The sequence below is a fragment of the Malus domestica genome, chromosome 12 (assembly GCF_042453785.1).
Source record: "Malus domestica chromosome 12, GDT2T_hap1".
NCBI classification, from domain to species: domain Eukaryota; kingdom Viridiplantae; phylum Streptophyta; class Magnoliopsida; order Rosales; family Rosaceae; genus Malus; species Malus domestica.
Genome location: NC_091672.1, coordinates 9,342,681 through 9,364,384, shown reverse-complemented (window position 1 = coordinate 9,364,384; position 21,704 = coordinate 9,342,681). Strand labels below are relative to the sequence as shown.

General features: G+C 37.9%; 1 protein-coding gene and 1 long non-coding RNA gene across 2 annotated transcripts; one reads left to right on the top strand and one right to left on the bottom strand.

The window, feature by feature from the left end:
* Positions 1 to 815: 815 nt before the first annotated feature.
* Positions 816 to 1,593, bottom strand: LOC114820122 (uncharacterized). Its single transcript, XR_003767524.2, has 2 exons — positions 1,299 to 1,593; positions 816 to 1,216 (listed from the first exon to the last, which is right to left on the bottom strand). It is a non-coding gene; the product is annotated as an uncharacterized lncRNA (long non-coding RNA).
* A 3,984-nt stretch (positions 1,594 to 5,577) lies between these two features.
* On the top strand, positions 5,578 to 19,825 carry LOC103449755 (nuclear pore complex protein NUP93A). The gene is made up of 15 exons (XM_008389082.4): positions 5,578 to 6,051; positions 7,152 to 7,243; positions 7,493 to 7,559; positions 8,049 to 8,108; positions 9,048 to 9,137; positions 9,494 to 9,763; positions 10,121 to 10,216; positions 10,369 to 10,503; positions 10,740 to 10,793; positions 10,901 to 10,984; positions 11,744 to 11,830; positions 11,903 to 12,805; positions 17,994 to 18,175; positions 18,876 to 19,167; positions 19,401 to 19,825. The coding sequence occupies exons 1-15, from the start codon at positions 5,950 to 5,952 to the stop codon at positions 19,476 to 19,478; spliced, it is 2,592 nt and encodes an 863-aa protein (XP_008387304.3). The 5' UTR covers positions 5,578 to 5,949; the 3' UTR covers positions 19,479 to 19,825.
* The last annotated feature ends 1,879 nt before the right edge of the window (positions 19,826 to 21,704 follow it).

The following is a 21,704-nucleotide window of genomic DNA, read 5'->3' as shown; positions in this document are numbered from 1 at the left end:
AAGAGGAAGAAGAACTGGGAGAGGAAAAGGAAAAGGGAGATAGGGTGATAATGTATTTGGGGGGTGGGGGGTGGGGGGGGGGGGAGAGGCTAAGAAAAAAATGAGAGAGAAGAAGTGTGGAACCGATCTGAATCGGTTCAACTCAATTCTTAGAATAAAGTTCAATTTTTTGGTAAACTTGGTTTTTCTGGGTTGTTTTTTTTGTTATGGTTTGGTTTCTTGATTTCATGGTTTTCAACTTTTCATGCCCGGCCTAATATAGAGGCAGCCCAAGGTTTAATTGAATTTATAATTGAGAACAGCCCACCACCATACCGCACTTACCAAATCTTTTGACTAGATTATTCTCATGACATATTCCATTTAAATAGACTTATGAACCCTATTTATTTGCCTAAGATGTGTTACCAACCCATGTTAATTTCGCGCATGATAAAGCCAAGACGTATGACTATTTTAAGTGATAATTAACTTTATGCAAATGCTTAGTTTGTACACATGCCGTGAAATTAGAAATCCATTTTTAAGATCTCATGTAAATATTTAATTATGGGTGAGTTTTGGAAGGATTGGTTAGAAACAATATTTCCCATTTTTGTTATACAAATTTCGGATTGGAGCGGAATTTTCAAATTTGAAATTTTCTGGATTGGAGTTATTTCGGTTTTTTAGAATGTAATAACATATATTTTATAAATTTAGGATATTGTCAAACCTTTTCTTATATACAATTTTGGGTTTTTTATTATAAATGGTTCTCGAAATTAATCTACTATATCAAGATGATTATTGGAATTGAAAATCGATCAATGTAGTTTTTGAAAATGAGCATCGCAAATCAATATAGTACTTCAGTCACAATTCTGTAAAAAACTCTTGTGTGCTAATGTGACATATAACTTGATCCACAAACCAAAAAAAAATTAGAAAAATAACCCAAATTTAAATCCTGTATAGAATTATAGCTATTTTTTTATGTTTATGATAATTATAAACATAATTTGATATAAAAGTACTATTATATCCTCAAAATGTGTTTTCCCAGAAGAACCAGATCCTGCTCAGATTATTTGAGAGCTCAGAAAGAGTTTTTCACATTTTGTGTCTTTTCAGGCAATCGAGTCTCCATATCCCAGAGCTTAAAATACCGTTCTACAACCTGACTCTCCTTCCTCAACACCGCCGTCCGATGGGACGCTATTTTCTCATATTGTAGCTGAATTTTTTAATTTACATATTAAAGTGGTAGCTGAATATAAACCCAAAATAATACAAGAAAAAAAATCAAATCTTTTTACCTGATTTTGTAGAGGGATTTATAGGTTGATGAATTTGGGGAGGTAATCAAGGAAAAAATGAGGAGGGAAATCGGAAGAGAGGAGGTGGGATCAGAGGGAGTCTTCGTCAGATAATCATTGGAGGCGCGCCGAGGAGATTCATATGGAGCTAGTGCTTGGCGTGATCACTTGGTTTAATTGCATCTGGGTAAAGAGAAGTTTAGAGGTAGTGTTTTAGTTGGAGATGAGTTCAAAGACAACAACAGGAGCCAGGAGCCAGGAGTGGAAGAGAAAGTTAAGGATAATTTAAGTCATTTCAACTCTAATTTTGGTTAGCTTTATAAAATATAAAAGATGTAGGCTATCTTTCAATAATTGGTCTTTAAAATGGCTATATTTCTAAATTATTATATTATACTATAATTTTTTTTTTTTAAAAAGGAAAAAAAAAAAAAGAAGAAGATGAGATCATCTTCTTTCTTCCCCTCCACCGAGTTATTTTTGTATAAATGGGTCCCATAACCGGGTTGCAGAACATTAAGGGCATATTTACTAATTCGTAATCAAATTGAGAGAAATTGAATTGAGAAGGAATTGAAATGATGTGGAATCAGAATCAGATTTCTGTTAAAATTGTTTACTAAAATTGTCTGGAATTGAAGTCGAAATGATGTTGAATCTATATAAATTGTTTACTAATTCACTTCAATTAGAATGAAAACTAGTATGATTACTAAAATATCCTTAATTTATAATAGACAAATTTTACCTTTTTTTAAACAATTTCACACTAGTATATGTGTTTTAAAGAGTTAAAACTCAACATAAATTTTTGGAACCTCCACGGTTCCACCAGAACCCTCTAAACTCTCCATCTACATCCTCCTCAATGTGTTTCTCCGATCATCCCCAAACACCAACTCTTGCTGCTCCTGACACTTCAACCTTAACCTCTCTCTCTCTCTCTCTCTCTCTCCATTCGGGTTTGGATTTGGGTCTGTTGGGTAGAATTTTTAGGGTGGGTTGGTGATGGGTATTGGCACTTTGGCATTTTGGGAGGTGTTGCGGTGGTGTGTGTTGGTTCAAGGGTTGGGATGGGTGCGCTTTGGGTGGTTGAATCGCGGGAGGCAGATGGAAGGGGTTGAATCTGAAAGGGTAGTTTCAGTCGAAGGGGTTGATTCTGGATGTTGGCTTTCATCCGGAATTCAAATATCTCAGCCAAGTCAGTAATTCAATTATGGGAATATTAGGAGTTTGATTCCTGACTTTGGGTGGAGCCCACTAATATTTTGCATTCCCAAAATTTGGTAAACGCCAGAATCATCCACGGAAGAATTTGATTCCCTTTCTTCTATCTCCATTCCAGATGCACAAACACGCCATAAAAGATAGTCTATATTTTGGTCCGATAATCAGAGAAAAGATCTTGCCCGCATTTAGGGGATGTAAACATTACCACTTTCTCATAAGTTTCAGTTTTGGACTTAACCCCTGTATACAAATTTCAAAACTCAGCTAAAAGGTTAAAATTTTCAGAAACTCCATAGGCTGAAAAATTGAACAACTGAATTGGGTTCCATTCAAATTTGGCCAAAAAAAAATCTCTTAGTGAGAAAATAAAAATCAAAGCTATGATAGGGGTTTTTGAGGGAAAATCGAAGCCCAACAAGCTTGCCCGCTTCAGGTGTGGGCTGGAGGGCTATAGACCTAGCAAGCAGGAACCAAGGCCGAAGGCCTGGTTCGTTACATGCGCAATACAGCACGGAGGATTGTTGAAGTCCACAGAAGCCCAGGCCTGAGCAGCTAGCTCGGCTTGGCTTCTGCTCAGCGAAGGCGCAACTTGAAGCCGTGAAAAATACCTAGATCTTTTTTAATTTTTCTAATTTTTTTCGCTTTTAGTGTTTTCAAAACCCTAGTTTTTGCCTCTATTTTCTTATGTTTCTTTGATCACAAATTCCACACAGTGAATTTATAAATTGTGTATGCATGAATACATATATATATTGAAAATATATGCAATATACAATATATAAATATCGACGTACTAGAGCAAAATATATGCTCTATCCATTCGACAAAAACTCTTTTTAGAAACCCTCTCGCTCCGTGTCAAACCCTAGTTTCCTCCATGGCTGTCGGTCTCTAGCTAAGGTTGGAGGCCGATGGCAACTTCTCATTCTCCTCCTAGCTTCCCTCTATTCTTCACATTCTCTCTTTCCCCTCTATTCCCCTCTATTTTCCCCCTCCTATCCCAGATTTTCTCTCACCTAGCCATCCACCTCCCCCTTATTTTCTTACGTCGTCTTACCCCATCTCAGCCTTCTCAACCCATCACATTCCTCTCCCCCTCCCATGTCTCTCTCCCAACCTTCAGATTTGAACCTTGTCTTTTTAAGATGCACCTTGTTATGCCGATTGTGCTCTGGGTGTAGGTGTGGGTTTCCGGATGCAAGTGGACCTTCTCTCCCACCGTTTTGACTCTTAGCTTCACGCGTTCTTCCTAGATCCGAGTTATGCTTTACTCAAGGCTTTTTCCTTGTTTCAGGGTACGACGTGTGATTTGGGCTTAGATTGGGGTTGTTGGTGGGTTGGAGCCACACTTCGTCACTTTAATTTGATGCGGTGGACTTGCTGTAATCCACGTTCGGATTAGAGCGTTGCCTCCTTGGTGGTGCTACTTTGGTTTGGGTGTTCAAATCTGGCAGCGGCTATGTCTGGGCTTCTAGTTGGTGGTTACATTTGGAATCTCTGCCGCCTGTGATTCATTGCCACTCCGCTGGATTTGAGGCATGGCGACTAGACCTGTCATGTGTCGTGGCACGACTATGTTCCTTGCCTGAGGGTCCTATCATTCCATCGGATGTGTCATTTTGTGGTTCCCTTCTCGAATTACTTTATTTTAGCTTATCTTAGTTTAATTTAGTTTTGAGCTAGTTTAGTCTAGCTCTAGTGTCTCGCCTAGTGACTATTGTGGCCTCACTGCAATGATGGCTATATTGGGTTTTCGCTTTAAGTGTTGTATTATGTGGTCTCGTCAACTAACGATGACTTTATGTGGTCTCGCTCCCTCGATGACTTTATGTGGCCACATTATTTGGCAGCAACTGTTTGCAATCACCTATACAAATATGTTATATATCGTTTCTGTGACAAGTTTGTATGGGTGTTGTGGAAAGTTCTCATACATGTGGTAGCTGCTTAAGGGTTTACTATTATTGTCTCATTTGCGCAAATTCTTCAAGATTATTTTCTTAGTCATTGGAGGATTGCACCCAATTGGCACCTATGTATTACTCTCGGTTGATTAATGAAATACCAAATATCGTTGCTTGTCGAAAAAAATATAAAAGTAAGGGGTTCAAACATCATGGTCGTTGAAAATATCAAACTTGGATTTTAGCAGAACCTGATTGGTAGAAAACAAATTGAGCCTTTGAATTTGTAAGAGATGTTTATCGGAAAGTTGGAATTTCATCTTCAAAGCATCCTATCACGTTCAACAAAGAACAAGCAAATTGCATCAATAGCATGTAGACCAATTTAATAAAATAATAAGTTCATCATAAAAAAAAATGATTAAAACATAATACTCCCCTGATTGAATATGAACAAACTCTCTTTAACACAACATAAGAGCGTGCTAATAACATGTTGTATGCCTATTTGATTGAAGAATTATAAAGAGATTGAGAGAGAGAGTGTAGCAAGCATTGCGTGATCTCTGTGGTGTGTTTATTCACCACATTGCACCTTTATTTATAGTAGCAGGAAATGTTAATTCCTTACCCATATAGGATTACAACTCTAACATGATAATATTTAAAGTATAAAATATGGTAGAATCCCGTAAGGATTTTCTGAGATTTACATAATTACATTTCTAACCTAATTAGGATTGCAACAATAGATACTAATTTCGTTATTAGATATCCATGTCCAATCGTAAAAAAACATTGATTTTTGTAGTTGTTCATGATAAGTAAATATCATAAATTGATCTAATGAAAAAAGGAAAGGATGACAAAAGCAAACAATCACTGTCAAATAATTCTAGAATTTGCGACAACAAAATTAGAGCTTTGAATTTAGAATATTAATGACGTTGCCTGATTTTTGATCCCTTTTGTAAGCACCATTGAATTTTCATTGGTTTTGGTTCAAATTTTTTGAACTTTCTCACATAATGTAACTTGTTATTCTCAAAAGTAGTTCCATGAAAATACATATATTCTATACAATACTATATTATACTATACATAATGTGTGTTATTTGGATTGGACTCGGAGTCGGATACAGATTAAAAACCCTTATAACGATAACTAGATAATATTTCTAGAAAATCTGAAATATACCCGAATTTACATCTCAAATTCGTTCCATTTCAGTTATTGGGTTTAAGGGTTTGAATTGCCATCCTTAAATGTGTCACTAATGAAAAATAAACACTTTAATACTTAATAATCCAATCATCAACCATTATTAATTTACAAAATTTGGTTTAAAATCTTCCCAATAATAATTTTGGGATGAAACAAATTCCGAAAGGTTTTTTTTTTTTTTTTTTTTTGGAAACATTCCGAATTTGTCTGCAGTTTTTACAGTGCCTGTTTAAATTTCGTTTCGTTAGGGCCTTGAAAAAGTCCTAAACCCTTTACCTCTCTCGGAGAAGCCATGGCGACGGAGCAAAACATGAGTAGCTGGACCGATTTGCTCCACTCCTCCACCAAGCTTCTCGAACAAGCGGCGCCTTCCGCTCAGTTCCCTCCGCTACAGGTTCAGCTTCTCCCATTTTCTCTTTTTACTTTTTATTTGTTTTGTTACCGAGAAAACGAAGGGAATTTGAGGACTCGGTGAGAAATTTCTAGTGTTAGGGTTCTCTAACAATTGAGGAAGTAGTTAATCCGCTTAGTCATTGTCAATCCACTGTTCAGATTTGTAATTGCAGTGTTTGGTTTCCTAGAAAATTCGGGAAAAGAGAGGAAAGTTCATTTTGTAGTGTTTGATTTTCATTATTGGGAGTTTTGATAAATTTGTATTTTGGATGATTCATTACTCAAATTTGAGCATACAGTTATCTTCAGCCTGATGCGATTATAAAGGTTCGCTGCGAATGCACTTAATTTGTTAATAAGGACTCAAAATTAAGTTCTTTTACTATAGTAATAATGTATTAAGGTTCAACTTATTAGTGTTCCGCAAACGGGAATGCAATACTGAATGGAAATTTATGTTTGTGACTTTTTCTCTCGTATGCGGTATTCCTTGACTGAAAATGTATAAATGTCTATTTGAATGAGATGTTCTTTTGAAAACTTTCTTCTCATTGCTGAAACACTTTTGTGAGGAAGAAAACTAGCAGGATACAAATAGCGAGGTTCTTATCTTGTTTTATTGCTGAAAAATGCTGACATGATATGAGTTTTTGAATCTTTTAATAGTCCTTTCTTAGTTCAGCTAATTCAACAAATTTATACATTTATATTGAAATTTTTAGGTTCTCTTTTTTATTTTCCATTTATGCTCATTAGGCAGCTGAAAAAACCCTATGGAAAGCAATAAATTGAGACTTCAACTCTTTTGAATTTTAGTTATGAGTCTCACATTATTTGTTAAATAAATAAAAAGAATTAATTGTCAGAGAGGACATAAAGAACCACTGATTTATGCCCAAAAATAGCGGTCAGGTTCAACCCTCCCTCTCTCACTCCCCACTCTTGTTCACAATCTTAGCAAAGCTATCAGGCTATGATCCTGACTAAAAACAGTAAAACTTTCTGTACATTATAACAATGAGACCAAAAGGAGATATACTTTCTATGGATCCAATTATCTTGTTTTTATGGGCTCTGTTTTGATATATTTATCTGTTTCAGAGAAATTTAGATCAGTTAGAAACATTATCTAAGAAACTCAAAGCAAAAACCCTACGAAATGAGGCTCCTCAACAATCCGTTGCTGCCACAAGGTACTAGAATGATTTCTGTCTCAAAAATATATTGTATTTCTCAGATTCACTTTCCTTCATGTTGATAAATCTCTTCTTTTCGTAAGTCACTTTAATTCTAGTTGCTCTTAAAATATAAGAATGTGAATCAAAACTTGATATTGCAGATAAGTTTGAGGGTATATATCAAGTTCTGTTCTGTGTTTTGTGTCCTGTGCTTAATTTATTAGGTAGTATATGTGTTCAACTTTATCCTATTCATTTTTACAGGCTTCTTGCACGTGAGGGACTAAATGCAGAGCAGCTTGCACGCGACCTTAAGTCCTTTGAATTGAAGGTACTAATATGATCAATATCTACGCATTCTACTTTCTGTAGAAATGTGCGTCATCAGAATTTTTCTTGAAATTTGTCAACTGTACTAAATCATTTGATAATTCAATTTGGATGCTACATTTTAAAACTTTCTTTATTTCATGAATCTCAAGGCATTTCCATGTGTTCAACAATATTTGTAAGAGAGAGAGCTAAGTAGTAGAACTATGTAAAAAGAAGAATTAATATTGAGAAGAATCTCCTCATATACTAACACACAAAGTTCATTTATTGTCTAAGTCCAATAGTGATCAAGGAATTCTTAGCTCAAAATTAACTGTACTTGCTTTGAGTTATTTTCTTAGGTGAAGTCAATGGCTGCTTAGAAATCCTGGGTTTATGCCTCCAGAGAACAATTTTCTTGCAATTTTTCTAGATTCTGAAAAACTTTCTCATTCCTCATCCTGTTATACTAATTTATTTCTGTTGTTTTCCCTTTCTTCATTAAAAGACAACATTTGAAGATGTTTTTCCGTCTGAAGCAACAACTGTTGAAGAGTATCTGCAGCAGGTAGATTTAACTCTATAACTTTTTACTAATGATCTGATTAGATTGCTGTATGTTTCTTTCATTACTTTAACATTGGGTCCTCCCTGATCTTCTGAAAGATGATTTTACTTGATACATGCTTTAAATCTTGTGGGGTAACATGATGGAACTAATGTGATAGACATTAGAAACTATGCATTTATTTAGCTAGATTTTCTTATAGAAAATTTGGCTATTAATGTCGGTATTACAAGATGGAACTCCAACATATACAACTATTCATCATGCCTGTTACTGGTTAATTATTATTTTGCGTCCGTACATATTGACTGGACTCAGGTTTTGTAATTAATGTAATGAAGTATGGATAAACTGAATGTTGGACCATTTAGATGAGTTTTATATTTTTATCTAATTATGTTTTCATTCTCTAAAGTAAAAATCTATGTACATTTGTTTTATTTACTCTCCAAGAAAAATGCTTGTGTTTCGTTTTTGAATATTTGTCTTTGGGGCATCTAATGGTCCTTCATACAGAGAAATTATATTTCCATCTATAATTGAGATAAATTTGTGTTTCATTATTTTTCATTTTCTTAATTTTCTTTCTTTATGACTTTTTTTTTTTGGTCAGCTAATTTTTTTTATTTTTTATTTTTGCTATATACACAAGTTTTTATTTATTTATTGTGATGTCTGAGTGCAGCTAAAAAATTTTACTAATGATTTATATGGCCTTACGAATTTGCCTTCTTTTGGATACCTTATAATGTTGTTAGAGACATGCGTTTAATTTTTCATTGGTGTATGAGCACGGTCTATATAATATGGTTGCACCCATTTGTTTTCTTTCATACCTTAAAATGCTTTGTTTCACTTTTCTAAGGCCTACCCGTTTTGATGTCTAGAGATTGATGGTGATTCCTTGACCTTAATGTATACAATTTTTTTCCTCATTAGGTCCATCAAATGGCAATGGTCTCGGCTCTCCAAGAAGCTCAGAAGGATAACCTTAGAAGTTTTAATGATTACATGTTAAAGGTTTTGGAGGTTAGTGTACCCCAATGGATTTTTGCGATATCATATTCACTGGGTTTCCCTTGTTTAAAATTTTACTAGTTTTTATTTATTTATTTTTATATATGGCCGCTCTCATAGCTGTGTATGCTCTGATATCCTTGGAGAATCATTTTAATCCCTCTTTCTGTTGCTTTTTAGTTATTGTTGGACAACATAATGAATGATTGCAAGCTGCTTCAGTTTAAAGATCCTGTTGCCTTAGTTTTGACAAAAAGTAGTTACTTAGAGAAGGAAAAGAATTGGCAAAGTGTTTTAAATCAGTCGAATGATTATTTACGCTCATTCTATGTTCAAAGTTGGTTATGGTGGAATTTGATATTTGTCAGGAGGATTGGCAAAAGGAAAAACGTGATTTCCTTCAAAGCTTAAGCCAGATTTCGACATTACCCAGGACCAACATGACTTATACTAGCAGCAGTGGTAGTCGTTCTGGTCAAATAGCATCTATAACTTCTAGCCGTCAAGTGTCATCTTCTCCATCTAGCATGGAGCTTGTGCCTTTAGCTAGCAAGCCCATCCGTGACAAGAAAGCCTCTGTCTATGCTGAAGTTGTAAAAATTCTGAACAATGCAAGGCAGCATGGATTACCATTTAAAGTAAGTTTTTCTTTTTAAATGTATGATATTGTGAGGAATCTGAAATTATGAGCTTAAAGTAAGTTTTTCTCTTAAGCTTAAAATTCTTTTTCTATCATATTGTGAGGAATCTGAAATTATGAGCTCGAGTGAATTTGATCATGCTCCATTGTTTGATAAATGCCCAAGAGTCTGCTTCGAATTATTAAACTATAATGTAACGACAGAGTATGCATACTTGACTTGAATGCATTCACCTTTCAGTTTGGTGGGCTTTGTCCTTCTACAAATTTTATTTGATGCGTGTGATGTTAGTATGTTACGAAATAATGAGATTTGCAATAAATGTTTGCTGTTAATTTATTTTCTTTTCATTAGCCTGCTACAGCTTTCAAGGGTGCTTATGAGAGTTTAGGCCTTGATGTATCTGGTGGAAAATCAGTTAACATGCAGAAGATATGGCACCTTCTTCAGGTATACTTGTAGACATGTGCTCTTCTAATCTGCTGGATGTTAGCATGTGTGTGTGTTTATTTTTTTATTTTTTTATTTTTTTAGGGAGGTCTCCACAGCTATATTCATTAGATAATGAACAGTTGACAATCTGATACTCATTATGTTAACAGACATTGATGGGTGAAGATATAACCCTACCGCGTAGTGTTTCAAAAAGGATGTCATTAGTTATTGGGGCAAGGCGGCACCTAGAATGGGGGCATGAAAAATACATCATGGATACAATTCAAAGTCATCCGGGGCAGGTACTAAATTTTTTTCTGTATGTTGGTTGTGAAACAGATTAATACATGTGTTTTTATCTGCTTGGTCCCAATGGTTACATGCTATCCTTTTGTTACTTTCTTGGACTTTCTGATCTATAAATTTTATTGTGACAATTATACTTCTGCAGTAACTTTTTCCTTTGCATTGTCTGTAACACATTTCACTTTTCATCATAACCATCATAATTCATGGTCGCCTCTTGATCTCATTGCAGGCCGCCCTTGGAGGAGTTGTTGGAAATTTACAAAGAATCCGTGCCTTTCTTCGGGTTTGTAATCATATTTTTCTATAAACTTTGATACCATTCATGTTTTACGCGTTTTGTTATCCTGTAGAATCTTTATCATGCAATTCAGTATTTGTTTGTTTCTGCAGATTCGTTTAAGAGATTATGGAGTTCTAGATTTTGATGCAGGCGATGCCCGCAGGCAGCCTCCTGTTGATACCACTTGGCAGCAGGTCTTCAGTTTTTGTCTTTTACATTTCTTACAATTTCCTTTCTTGTTTACGTCGACCTTATTTATGAAGATGTACTTCAATATAACTAATATATCAGCTTACAAGTTGTATGTACACATTTCATAAATCTGAATCATCCCTTAGATCAAATTGTAGGTATGTCATTTGATCAATTTTTTTGTGCGACAAAGTTTTTATGTAGAATAAGGGCATGTTGAAAATCAAATGTTTAGACAAAACTTTGCCCGTATGCATTTGTTTAAATCTTATGTCAGAGTCTTCTCATTGCCCTTGTCTTCAATGCTACGAAAATGTTTGCTATGTATATAGGATGAAGAATCCTATAGGAACTTGTGCCCTTTTGATCCTTGAGGCTATCTTGCGCTGACGGAGATATTCATTCTCTCGTATAGCAGTGTCTCATTTGTTTGTTGGTGTTAACTTCTATTTATTCTTAACACTGTTTAGGCCTTTTACTATCTTTTTACCTCTTGTTATTCATTTAGTTGTTTTAAGAATTTGGAGAAGGCGCAATGATTAATTGAATGTATCTTTGGGTTGTTCATTCCCTGCTATTGTGAGTAGTAATTTGAAAGCAGAAAATGAATCTCTAATAGAATGTTTAACTGCTCCCTTTGTTCCCTTCAAAAATTTCTTTATTAAAATTAATTGGACATATATCGTAGTTTTTATTGTGAAATAGTCATTTTTTATCCAAATAAGTTGATTTTCACTAAGTTCTATTATTATATGTGGCAGATCTACTTTTGCTTGAGAACTGGGTATTACGATGAGGCAAGATCTGTTGCTCTGTCATCTCGTGCTTCACACCAATTTGCTCCTCTGGTAAAGACTTTTGCATATGCATATAATGTTATAGCAAATGCAGTGCCTTAGTCATGCTTCATTTTTGTACAGCTTACGGAGTGGATTAATACTGGAGGTATGGTGCCTGCGTCGATTGCAGCTTCTGCTTCAGAAGAATGTGAAAAAATGTTAAGAATGGGTGATCGTGTGGGCCGAGCTGCATATGACAAGAAAAAGTTGTTACTATATGCTCTTGTTTCTGGTTCTCGTAGGCAAATCGACCGCCTACTAAGAGATCTACCAACCCTTTTCAACACTATAGAGGATTTCTTGTGGTTCAAATTGTCTGCTGTAAGAGACTGCCCTGGTGGAGCTGCACCCATTGTTATGAATGAGAGCTTGGTACCATACACATTGGATGATTTGCAGATGTACTTAAATAAATTCGATCCATCATATTATACAAAAAATGGGAAGGACCCCCTTGTGTACCCATACGTTTTGCTTTTAAGCATCCAGTTGATACCGGGCATGGTATACTTGTTCAAAGAAACTGGAGATGAGGGATATAACATTGATGCTGCCCACATATCAATTGTGCTAGCAGACCATGGGTTCCTTTCTGAAGGTGCTGGTGCTGGACAGAAAATGGGCTTGATGGATGGTTACGCAGAGGCATCGAGCATAATCAGGCAGTATGGATCTGTATATTTACGTCTTGGTAATCTATCAGTGGCATTAGAATATTATGCACAAGCTGCTGCTGCGGTTGGTGGTGGGGAGTTGTCATGGTCTGGAAGAGGCAACGTGGACCAGCAAAGGCAGAGAAATTTGATGCTGAAGCAGCTCCTTACAGAGCTGTTATTGCGGGATGGTGGGATCTATCTACTACTTGGATCAAGAGGTGCTGGAGAAGAAGGTGAATTGGGGCGATTTTTGACTGATGTAAAAACAAGGCAACAATTTCTTCTTGAAGCTGCACACCAATGTCAGGAGGCTGGGTTGTATGAAAAGGTAATATTTTTTCCCCTGCTTTCCATGCTTTTAGTTTGCAAGTTTTGTATGGAGAAGTTGCAAGTAGAACTAATCCTCTTTCCTGTTTACACTAGTTATTTATTTAAATATCTTCTTCCTGTTCCATTTATATGCTGTTTTAATGGTTTCAAACGGACATTAATTATTACTCGTTGTTCAGTTTATTTTTTGGCCTTGGTGATGAATTTAATCCGGCGTGTTGTGTGACCGCCGTATGCCATTGAAGCTCAAGGGAAAATTTTATAGGACGGCAATAAGGCCGGCGATGCTGTATGGCACAGAATGTTGGGCGGTGAAGCATCAACACGTACACAAAATGGGTGTAGCGGAGATGAGGATGCTTCGTTGGATGTGTGGGCACACGAGAAAGGATAAGATTAGGAATGAGGATATCCGGGGTAAAGTAGGAGTAGCCGAAATTGAAGGAAAGATGAGAGAAAATCGGTTACGGTGGTTTGGACATGTGCAAAGAAGGCCTACTGACGCTCCGATTAGAAGATGCGACTATGGGACAGAGGTTCAGGGCCGAAGGGGCAAAGGAAGACCTAGGAAAACTTTGGAAGAGACCCTAAGAAAAGACTTAGAGTACTTGGATCTAACGGAGGACATGACACAGGACAGAACACAATGGCGTTCTAAGATTCATATAGCCGATCCCACTCAGTGACTTGGATTTTCCAAGTCTCCAACCGAGAAGTTTTCCTCACTCGGGAAATTAAGGGAACACTACCTCAACCTATATGCTCCACTCACAAAGCTTCAACATACAAGCTTCAAAAAAAGAAAATTCAAAGAACTTAGCGAATAAGGCTTTGGTGTATTTAACACAATACGTTGAAATGAAGGAAAGCTTATTTATTGATATCCCCGATAAGTTACAAATATGTACATATACTTGAGTCAAAATAAACAAACAAGAGGGAGCCTTCACAAAGGTTGCTTAGGAGAAGTCTCTGCAGTCGGTAGAGCCCCAGAAAGAGAAGGCACCGGAGGGGGATCATTCGGAGCCTCAGTACTGGACAAAACCCTAGAAGGAGGAGGCATCAGAGATTGATCATTTGAAGCTTCATTACGCGGTACAGCCCCAGAAGACGAAGGCAATAAATGCCTTTGGAACAAACCCACAAATCTCTGATGATCAAGTAAAACCTGACCATCAGATTCCTTCATCTGGTCAAGCTTCCTCTTCATGTTTGTAGCATAGTCATGTGCGAGCCGGTGCAACTGTTTATTCTCATGCTTGAGCCCTCTAATCTCCTGTTTGAGACTCATCACTTCAGCCGCCAATGATTCAACTTGGCGGGTTCGAGCAAATAGGCGTTGGGCCATATTAGACACAGAACCTGCACACTGAACACTGAGAGCCAGAGAATCCTTAACAGACAACTCATCAGACCGTTTGGAAAGTAGTCTGTTATCTTTGGGAGTGAGAAGGTTCCTGGCCACTATCGCAGCGGTCATATCATTCTTCATCACGGAATCCCCAACGGTAAGAGGACCAGTAGGGGAGACGAAGGATGGGCGCCATATGTTGTCTGGAGAAGGCGGGGCTGCCTCTTCAACAAGATTCAAGTCAAAACGACGGTCGGAGGGGCCAGACATTTTCAAAGGTGTTGAAGAGAGAAGAGGTCGGACAAATCAAGATCTTAGAAGTGCAAGAATGGAGCTTCTACTGGTGGATATTCAAGTGTGCTTTGGAACTAAATGTCAGCCCCTATAAAAATCTGCACTCGACGAAGCTTCAGAAATCGAAGAGGCGCCTGCTCAGAGACCACGAGGGTCGATCTCAGAAATCGAAGAGGTGTTTGCTTTCTCAAAAGCTGGGCTGCTCAAAGACCACAAAGGCCGATCTCAGAAATCGAAGAGGCTTGCTTTCTCAAAAGCTGGGCTGCTCAGAGACCACGAGGGCCGATTTCAGAAATCGAAGAGGCACCTACTTTTCCAGCCTTGTCAGCACCTGTCACACGCACACTCAGCTTTGCGGAAATTATGGGCATTCTGTCGAAGATTTCTGGCGAAGTAGAAAGCACATGAATCGTACTGTTCAATCACCCACTTCCCACACACAACAGTAGCTCATGGGTACCACAGATAACTTTGCCAAAGTTCTCTGACAAAGTTGAGACACGTGAAGCTTGCAGCTCCCACTACATCGCTCTGACCAAGAAGGGTAAAAGAATTGCAAAGAAACAACACTAACAAAGTTTAGACACATAAATTTTGAAGGTCTAGCTACCATATTATTACCCACAAGGGTAAAGGAACAGTACCACTGTTGGATAATTGGAAAGTCCCGGTGTGTCAACCTCTGTGCTTCGTGGCAAGGTAGACTAGCAAACATGCCCAACCTTTACTCACATTCGAGAAAACACTCCTAACAAGATTGCTTGCTCCAAAATCGAAGAGGCACCGCCCTCCGAATCTCGAGAGCCAGACTCCCAACATGATTACTTTCTCAAAAATCGAAGAGAGGGTAAAGGAACAGTACCACTGCTGGATAATTGGAAAGTCCCTGTGTGTCAACCTTTGTGCTTCGTGGCAAGGTAGACTAGCAAACATGCCCAACCTTTACTCACATTCGAGAAAACACTCCTAACAAGATTGCTTGCTCCAAAAACGAAGAGGCACCGCCCTCCGAATCTCGAGAGCCAGACTCCCAACATGATTACTTTCTCAAAATCGAAGAGAGGGTAAAGGAACAGTACCACTGCTGGATAATTGGAAAGTCCCTGTGTGTCAACCTCTGTGCTTCGTGGCAAGGTAGACTAGCAAACATGCCCAACCTTTACTCACATTCGAGAAAACACTCCCAACAAGATTGCTTGCTCCAAAATCGAAGAGGCACGGCCCTCCGAATCTCGAGAGCCAGACTCCCAACATGATTACTTTCTCAAAAATCGAAGAGACACCGCTCTCCGAATCTCGAGAGCCAGACCCCCAGCAGGATTGCTTTCTCAAAAATCGAAGAGGCATTGTTCTCCGAATCTCGAGAGCCAGACCCCCGACAGGTCTGTAATCTTCACACGCAACATCAGCTTTCTAGATACCACAAACCACTTTTTCAAAGTGCTCTGACAGAGTTAAAATATGTGAAGCTGGCAGCTCCCACTACCGTGCTATAACCAAGGAGGGTAAAGGAATAGCATTATTACTTGATGTTAGGGAGACTCCTATATATGTCGACTTCCATCCCTAACGGACAGGCAGACCTGCAAAAATGCTCAACCCTTTCTCTTATCTGAGAGGGCACTCCCAACAAAGCCTTTCGAAATATTCAGCTTTCTTTCCCCCCGATAATACCCCTGTAAACAAGCTATACTAGAGCAAGAATATCTCATATCATCAGGGTTAAAAGCAAGAGTATCCCATATCATGCTTTTTCCCTGTCTTTTCCTTTGGCCTTGTTCTTACCTGCAAGACAAGGAGAAAGAGAGCAATCAGTCAGCACTTGGAATCAAGCTTCCAGCCAGGAACTGACTGCCTGGAACCCCTTACCTGATTACTTACCTGGCATTGCTCTCGAGTACTCATCTTCAACATCTTATGCTTCCAGGGAAGATACCGCATCTGCCTGAGGAACAGATAGGGCAAGTGAGAAGGATACAAGGAAGCATGTGGAGACAAGCGTAACAGCACACGTGCCGATACATCCACTACTCTATCAAAAGCAAAAGTATCCCATATCAGCAGGGTGGAACGTACTCTAGATTTGATGGACTTGTTTTGACCCTCAAATTCTTCAGTCGGCCTTATACTCTGGAGGAAACCAGAAAACCCTCCAGCCCAGTTCAAGAATAAGCCTGTGGAAAGTTACTTCTTCAAAAGCAAAAGTATCCCATATCATCTCTCCTCATTTTTCTTCTCTTTATCCTTCATGCTGCCTGCAAGATAGGGAGAATGTGAACAATCAGCCGGAGCTCTGATTGCTTACCTTGTCTGTCACCTCTTTCAGCAGATCCCCCAGCTCGGCGACTTGGGGACTCCTACTACATGGTTTGTATCTCGCTTGACCAAGCATGAAACTACAAGTAAGCTTCAAGTGAAATTGATACATTACCTTGTGCATCTCCACCAGTTACAGATACCACCCCTGGATGGAGGAAGAGTACTTCCAGAGAAGATGCCACATCTACCTATGAGACAGATAAGGCAAGTCAAGACGATACCACACTCCGGTACTTAGAAGTTTCGTGGCTACGAGATCATTCTCCCACAATATTTCCTAATGTCATTTGTACTAAATCATTCACTTGTACTCACTAAAGGAGAGCTTGAACCTATGTACTTGTGTAAACCCTTCACAATTAATGAGAACTCCTCTATTCCGTGGATGTAGCCAATCTGGGTGAACCACGTACATCTTGTGTTTGCTTTCCTATCTCTATCCATTTATATACTTATCCACACTAATGACCGGAGCAATCTAGCGAAGATCACAAAAAGTGACCGTTGTCGCTACCTAGGATCTATCTTGCAAGAGAACGGAGAATTAGATGGAGATCTCAACCATAGAATACAAGCTGGATGGATGAAGTGTAAGAGTGCATCCGGCGTGTTGTGTGACCGTCGTAGGCCACTGAAGCTCAAGGGAAAATTTTATAGGACGGCAATAAGGCCAGCGATGTTGTATGGCACAAAATGTTGGGCGGTGAAGCATCAACGTACACAAAATGGGTGTAGCGGAGATGAGGATGCTTCGTGGGATGTATGGGCACACGAGAAAGGATAAGATTGGGAATTAGGATATCCGAGGTAAAGTAGGAGTAGCCAAAATTGAAGGAAATATGAGAGAAAATCGGTTCCGGTGGTTTGGACATGTGCAAAGAAGGCCTACTGACGCTCCGGTTAAAAAATGTGACTACGGGACAGAGCTTCGGGGCCGAAGGAGTAGAGGAAGACCTAGGAAAACTTTGGAAGAGACCCTAAGAAAAGACTTGAGTACTTGGATCTAACGGAGGACATGACACAAATGAGCGCAATGGCGTTCTAGGATTCATATAGCCGACTCCACTTAGTGGGAAAAGGCTTTGTTGTTGTTGTTGTTGTTGTATTAGTACTTCCTTCTTGATATGCTGTTTCTTTCTTAAGAAAAAAAATATTCTGATGCTTTAATTACTTTTGCTCTTTCTTGAATCTTGTGTTCTCCCCCTCTTCTCTGTCCATTCAGTCTATAGAAATTCAGAAACGAATAGGAGCATTCTCGATGGCATTGGATACTATTAACAAGTGCCTCTCTGAAGCAATTTGTGCCCTTTCACGTGGTAGATTGGATGGTGAGAGTCGAACTGCTGGCCTCATTCACTCTGGAAACGAGATCTTGGAAATGCATAAATACTTTCCTGATTTCAGGTCATTTTGACACTCAACATCTTATGTTTAGTCTGAACTTCAGCTAGGTTGAATAATGTTTCTGTTTATACTGGTGCTAATTTTGATGGATTCTGGTAATAAAAATAGTTTAGCACGACGGACCTTCATGTAGAGGTTGGTCTTTTAAACTGGGAATGCTTTGAATATGTAAATCTAATTTCAATAACTACGAAAATATGATTGAAATAAACATGTCTTTCTCTGGCTTACTCATATGACCGGCAATTATTTCACCATAAATATTGGAAAAAATACCCTGGGCCCTTTATATTTTTCAGTTCTAGTCAATTAATTATTTAAGGGTAGTGCTATCCACACACCTATTTTTACTTCTTATACACCCATCTCAATTTTCGGCCGTTTCACCGAATGAATCGAAGATCAATGGCTAAAAATTAACAAGGGTGTGTGAGAAGTAAAAATGGGTGTGTGTATAGCACTATCCTATTTAAATAGTTTCTATTTGGAGTTTTTCCTACTTTTAGATTGTAACATCATCAAGAACGTGAAGTGCATACAAAGGGTCGTGTTTATTTTGTAAAGAATATAAATTTGGAAACTGTATCTTTTGATGGATTTTCAAATCATACCGTACTTACTCTTTTCAGATGATTTCTGATAATCTTTCTTTGTGTATGCAATTTTTCTGACGCAAGAGTCATTTGAGTGTACTGTGCAGTCCTCAAGAGAGGGAAAGTGTTTCAGAGCAGTACATTGTTTTAAGACAACTCGAGGCCGTACTGTCAATCCATAAGTTGGCAAGAGGAGGCCATTACGCTGATGCCTTAAGGGAGGTTGCCAGGCTTCAATTTCTTCCCTTAGTTCCCGGGACACCAGATGTTACCACTGATGTCTTCCAGAATTTATCTCCACATGTCCAAGCCTGTGTTCCAGACCTCTTGAAGGTCGCCCTCACTTGTCTGGACAACATGGTGGATTCTGATGGGTCTCTCCGTGCCTTGAGGGCTAAGGTATTCTTTTTCCGCCACCCAAAATAAAAGACCTTAATGAGATCCTAATCTATGCCTGTTTTCTGTTTTGGTAAAAAATAATGCAATTCTCTGTTTGATTGTTAAAATTAAGGCGTGACTTCGGATACTCATAAAGTTGATGGATTAGAAGCTTAATTGTATTGAAATCATCTTCCGTTACATATGTATTGTTGTCTGTTTCATGATGTATCCTGTCCATTGGGTTTATGCAGATTGCTAGCTTCATTGCAAACAATTCCAATAGGAACTGGCCTCGTGATTTGTATGAGAAAGTTGCACGGAGCTTGTGAAGCCGATGAACCACGAGAGATGGAAGACGCCTGTACGGTTTGGTTGATAGTACAACGCGTGTTACCAATTGTAAAAGACAATCTGAAGTAGCAATTGTACTTTGACGAGTGAATTGTTAATTCGATATTAGCGGTTTCCTCTGTTTTGAATTCAACTGGGCGACCTGAAGTGAGATGGGGTCTGATTTGTCATGTGGAATATGAGCACCAAAGTCACCCTCATTCCCAATTTTATAGCATATGTTCGGAAAAAAATGACCCTGATTTTGTATTGATCTCTTTCTGCTACATCGAAAGGATTTGAATAACTAACGGGTAATGCTAGGAGACCAAATTTTTAAACCAAATTTGTGAACCAAATGACATGGTGGTTGATGATTGGATTATTACTTAAGTGTTCTTTAACGTCATTTGATCTTTCTAGCATTATCCATAACTATTCCTAAGTCTAATCTATCAGCTTCCCTTCCTGATCGCTTTCTCACCAAGTTAATATTATTCTCGTGGAGCGTCACTAATTAGCTCCCGAAATGAGCTCCTAAGTAAAATTTAAAGGATAATCATACGATACGAGGAGCGGCAAGGAGTGATGCGCCTCCATTTTCTTGGTCTGATAAATCCACACCCTTTTTAAGCTTTTATACACTCCAGCTTAATTTATTTGACTTATTTAATCAGATGGTAGAAATAAAGGGTAGTGTGTGAGAAGCTAAAAAGGATGTAAAAATCACTTCCTTGTCGAATTTGATGGATTTGAACGACCATAATGCATTTTAAAAAAGAATTACGATCAGCAAATTGATTGATTACCAACAAAACTTAAACAAGCACTAAAACCATAATCTAGTGCACAAACACACAATTAGATAACGAAAAGATGGAGCACGTGGCTTGTAATTCAGTTGATTATTAACATTCGCCCTTGCACCCGAGGTCTTGTGTTTGAATCCCAATTCCCAAAGTTTATTGTAGATTCTTGTATCGTTTATCTAAAAAAAGATGAAAAAATGGAAATTAAAAACTTGCACTGCTGGGATGAAACGAATTTGGAGAAGAGGTTAGAGTGGAGTGACCAAATGCAACCGCAAGATTGACTGATTGAGTGAGCGGGTAGTGTTTTCTTTTTGCTACGTGCGTTTGGTTTTTCAAAAGTTTACTTATTAATTTTGGAATTAGATGAGATGTTACCTCCTTAATATGTCTTATCGATTTACGAAATTTTGTTCTTATGATCGAAACGGTTTATATTATAAATTATCCTGTAATGATCATATCTACAAAAAAATATTAAAAAATGAGATCATTTGTTAATCATATAGTACCCATGCCAATTTGAAACGTACCAAAAACAACTTGAAACATACCAATGCTAAATCAAAACGTACCCATTCCTACTTGAAACATACTAATGCTAAATTGAAACGTACCTATTCCAACTTGAAACGTACCAACATATCGGCTAAATTGAAATGTACACAATTCAAGCTATCCTTTAAAATGAAATGTACCACTAAATTCTATTTCCCAAATATATGTGAAAAGGATGGAAAGATGGGTATAAAGTGTGCCAAAACAAAAAACTTACCCTTTGGTACAGATACTCAGATCAAGAGGTGTACATAAAATGAAATATGAAGGAAGTGAATATTGTTGGAAAATATTAGTATTTAGGTTTATTTTAGTATTTGGGTTTTGCTTGTTAGTTTAGGATTTGGGCTTAGCCCATCCGAGTTAGGGTTTCTTAGATTTAGTTTTCTATAAATATTGCTTGTAATTTAGTTTGAGAATCAAGTTAGTCACAATGTAATCTCTTAGGGTTTTGTAGCCGTTTCGGCATTCTCGTTTATTTAATAATATTCCTATTATTTTGTTAGTCTTGTTCGTTGCATACTCTGATATTCAACTTGGTATCAGAGCAGGTTTGATCCTTCGGGATTTAATCTGCTTCGGGTTGGTATCTGTTTGCTTGTTTCTGTTGTCGTTTGTGTTCAGATTGTTAGTTGGTATTGATTGTTTGCAAGAAGAAAAAAATTGTTCGTTTGTTGCCTCTTAGGGTGCGTTTGTTGCATCGGACTATCTCAGACTTGATTAATTTTAGGGACTAAGCTGGACTGGCTTAAAATAGACTAAGCTAGACTAACTTAGTGAAACGTTTGGTGCAGTGTCGGACTAAGATGAGAGGATATAAACTCAACTAATTTTCGGACTTTCTGCAATCACAACTGG

What these genes read in the sequence shown, in the direction of transcription:
- LOC103449755 (XM_008389082.4), top strand. Translation starts at nt 5,950, where the DNA reads ATGGCGACGGAGCAAAACATGAGTAGCTGGACCGATTTGCTCCACTCC. An exon ending in ACATGTTAAAGGTTTTGGAG is followed by an intron (nt 9,138 to 9,493) that starts GTTAGTGTACCC and finishes GATATTTGTCAG; the next exon opens with GAGGATTGGCAAAAGGAAAA. An exon ending in GAATCCGTGCCTTTCTTCGG is followed by an intron (nt 10,794 to 10,900) that starts GTTTGTAATCAT and finishes TTGTTTCTGCAG; the next exon opens with ATTCGTTTAAGAGATTATGG.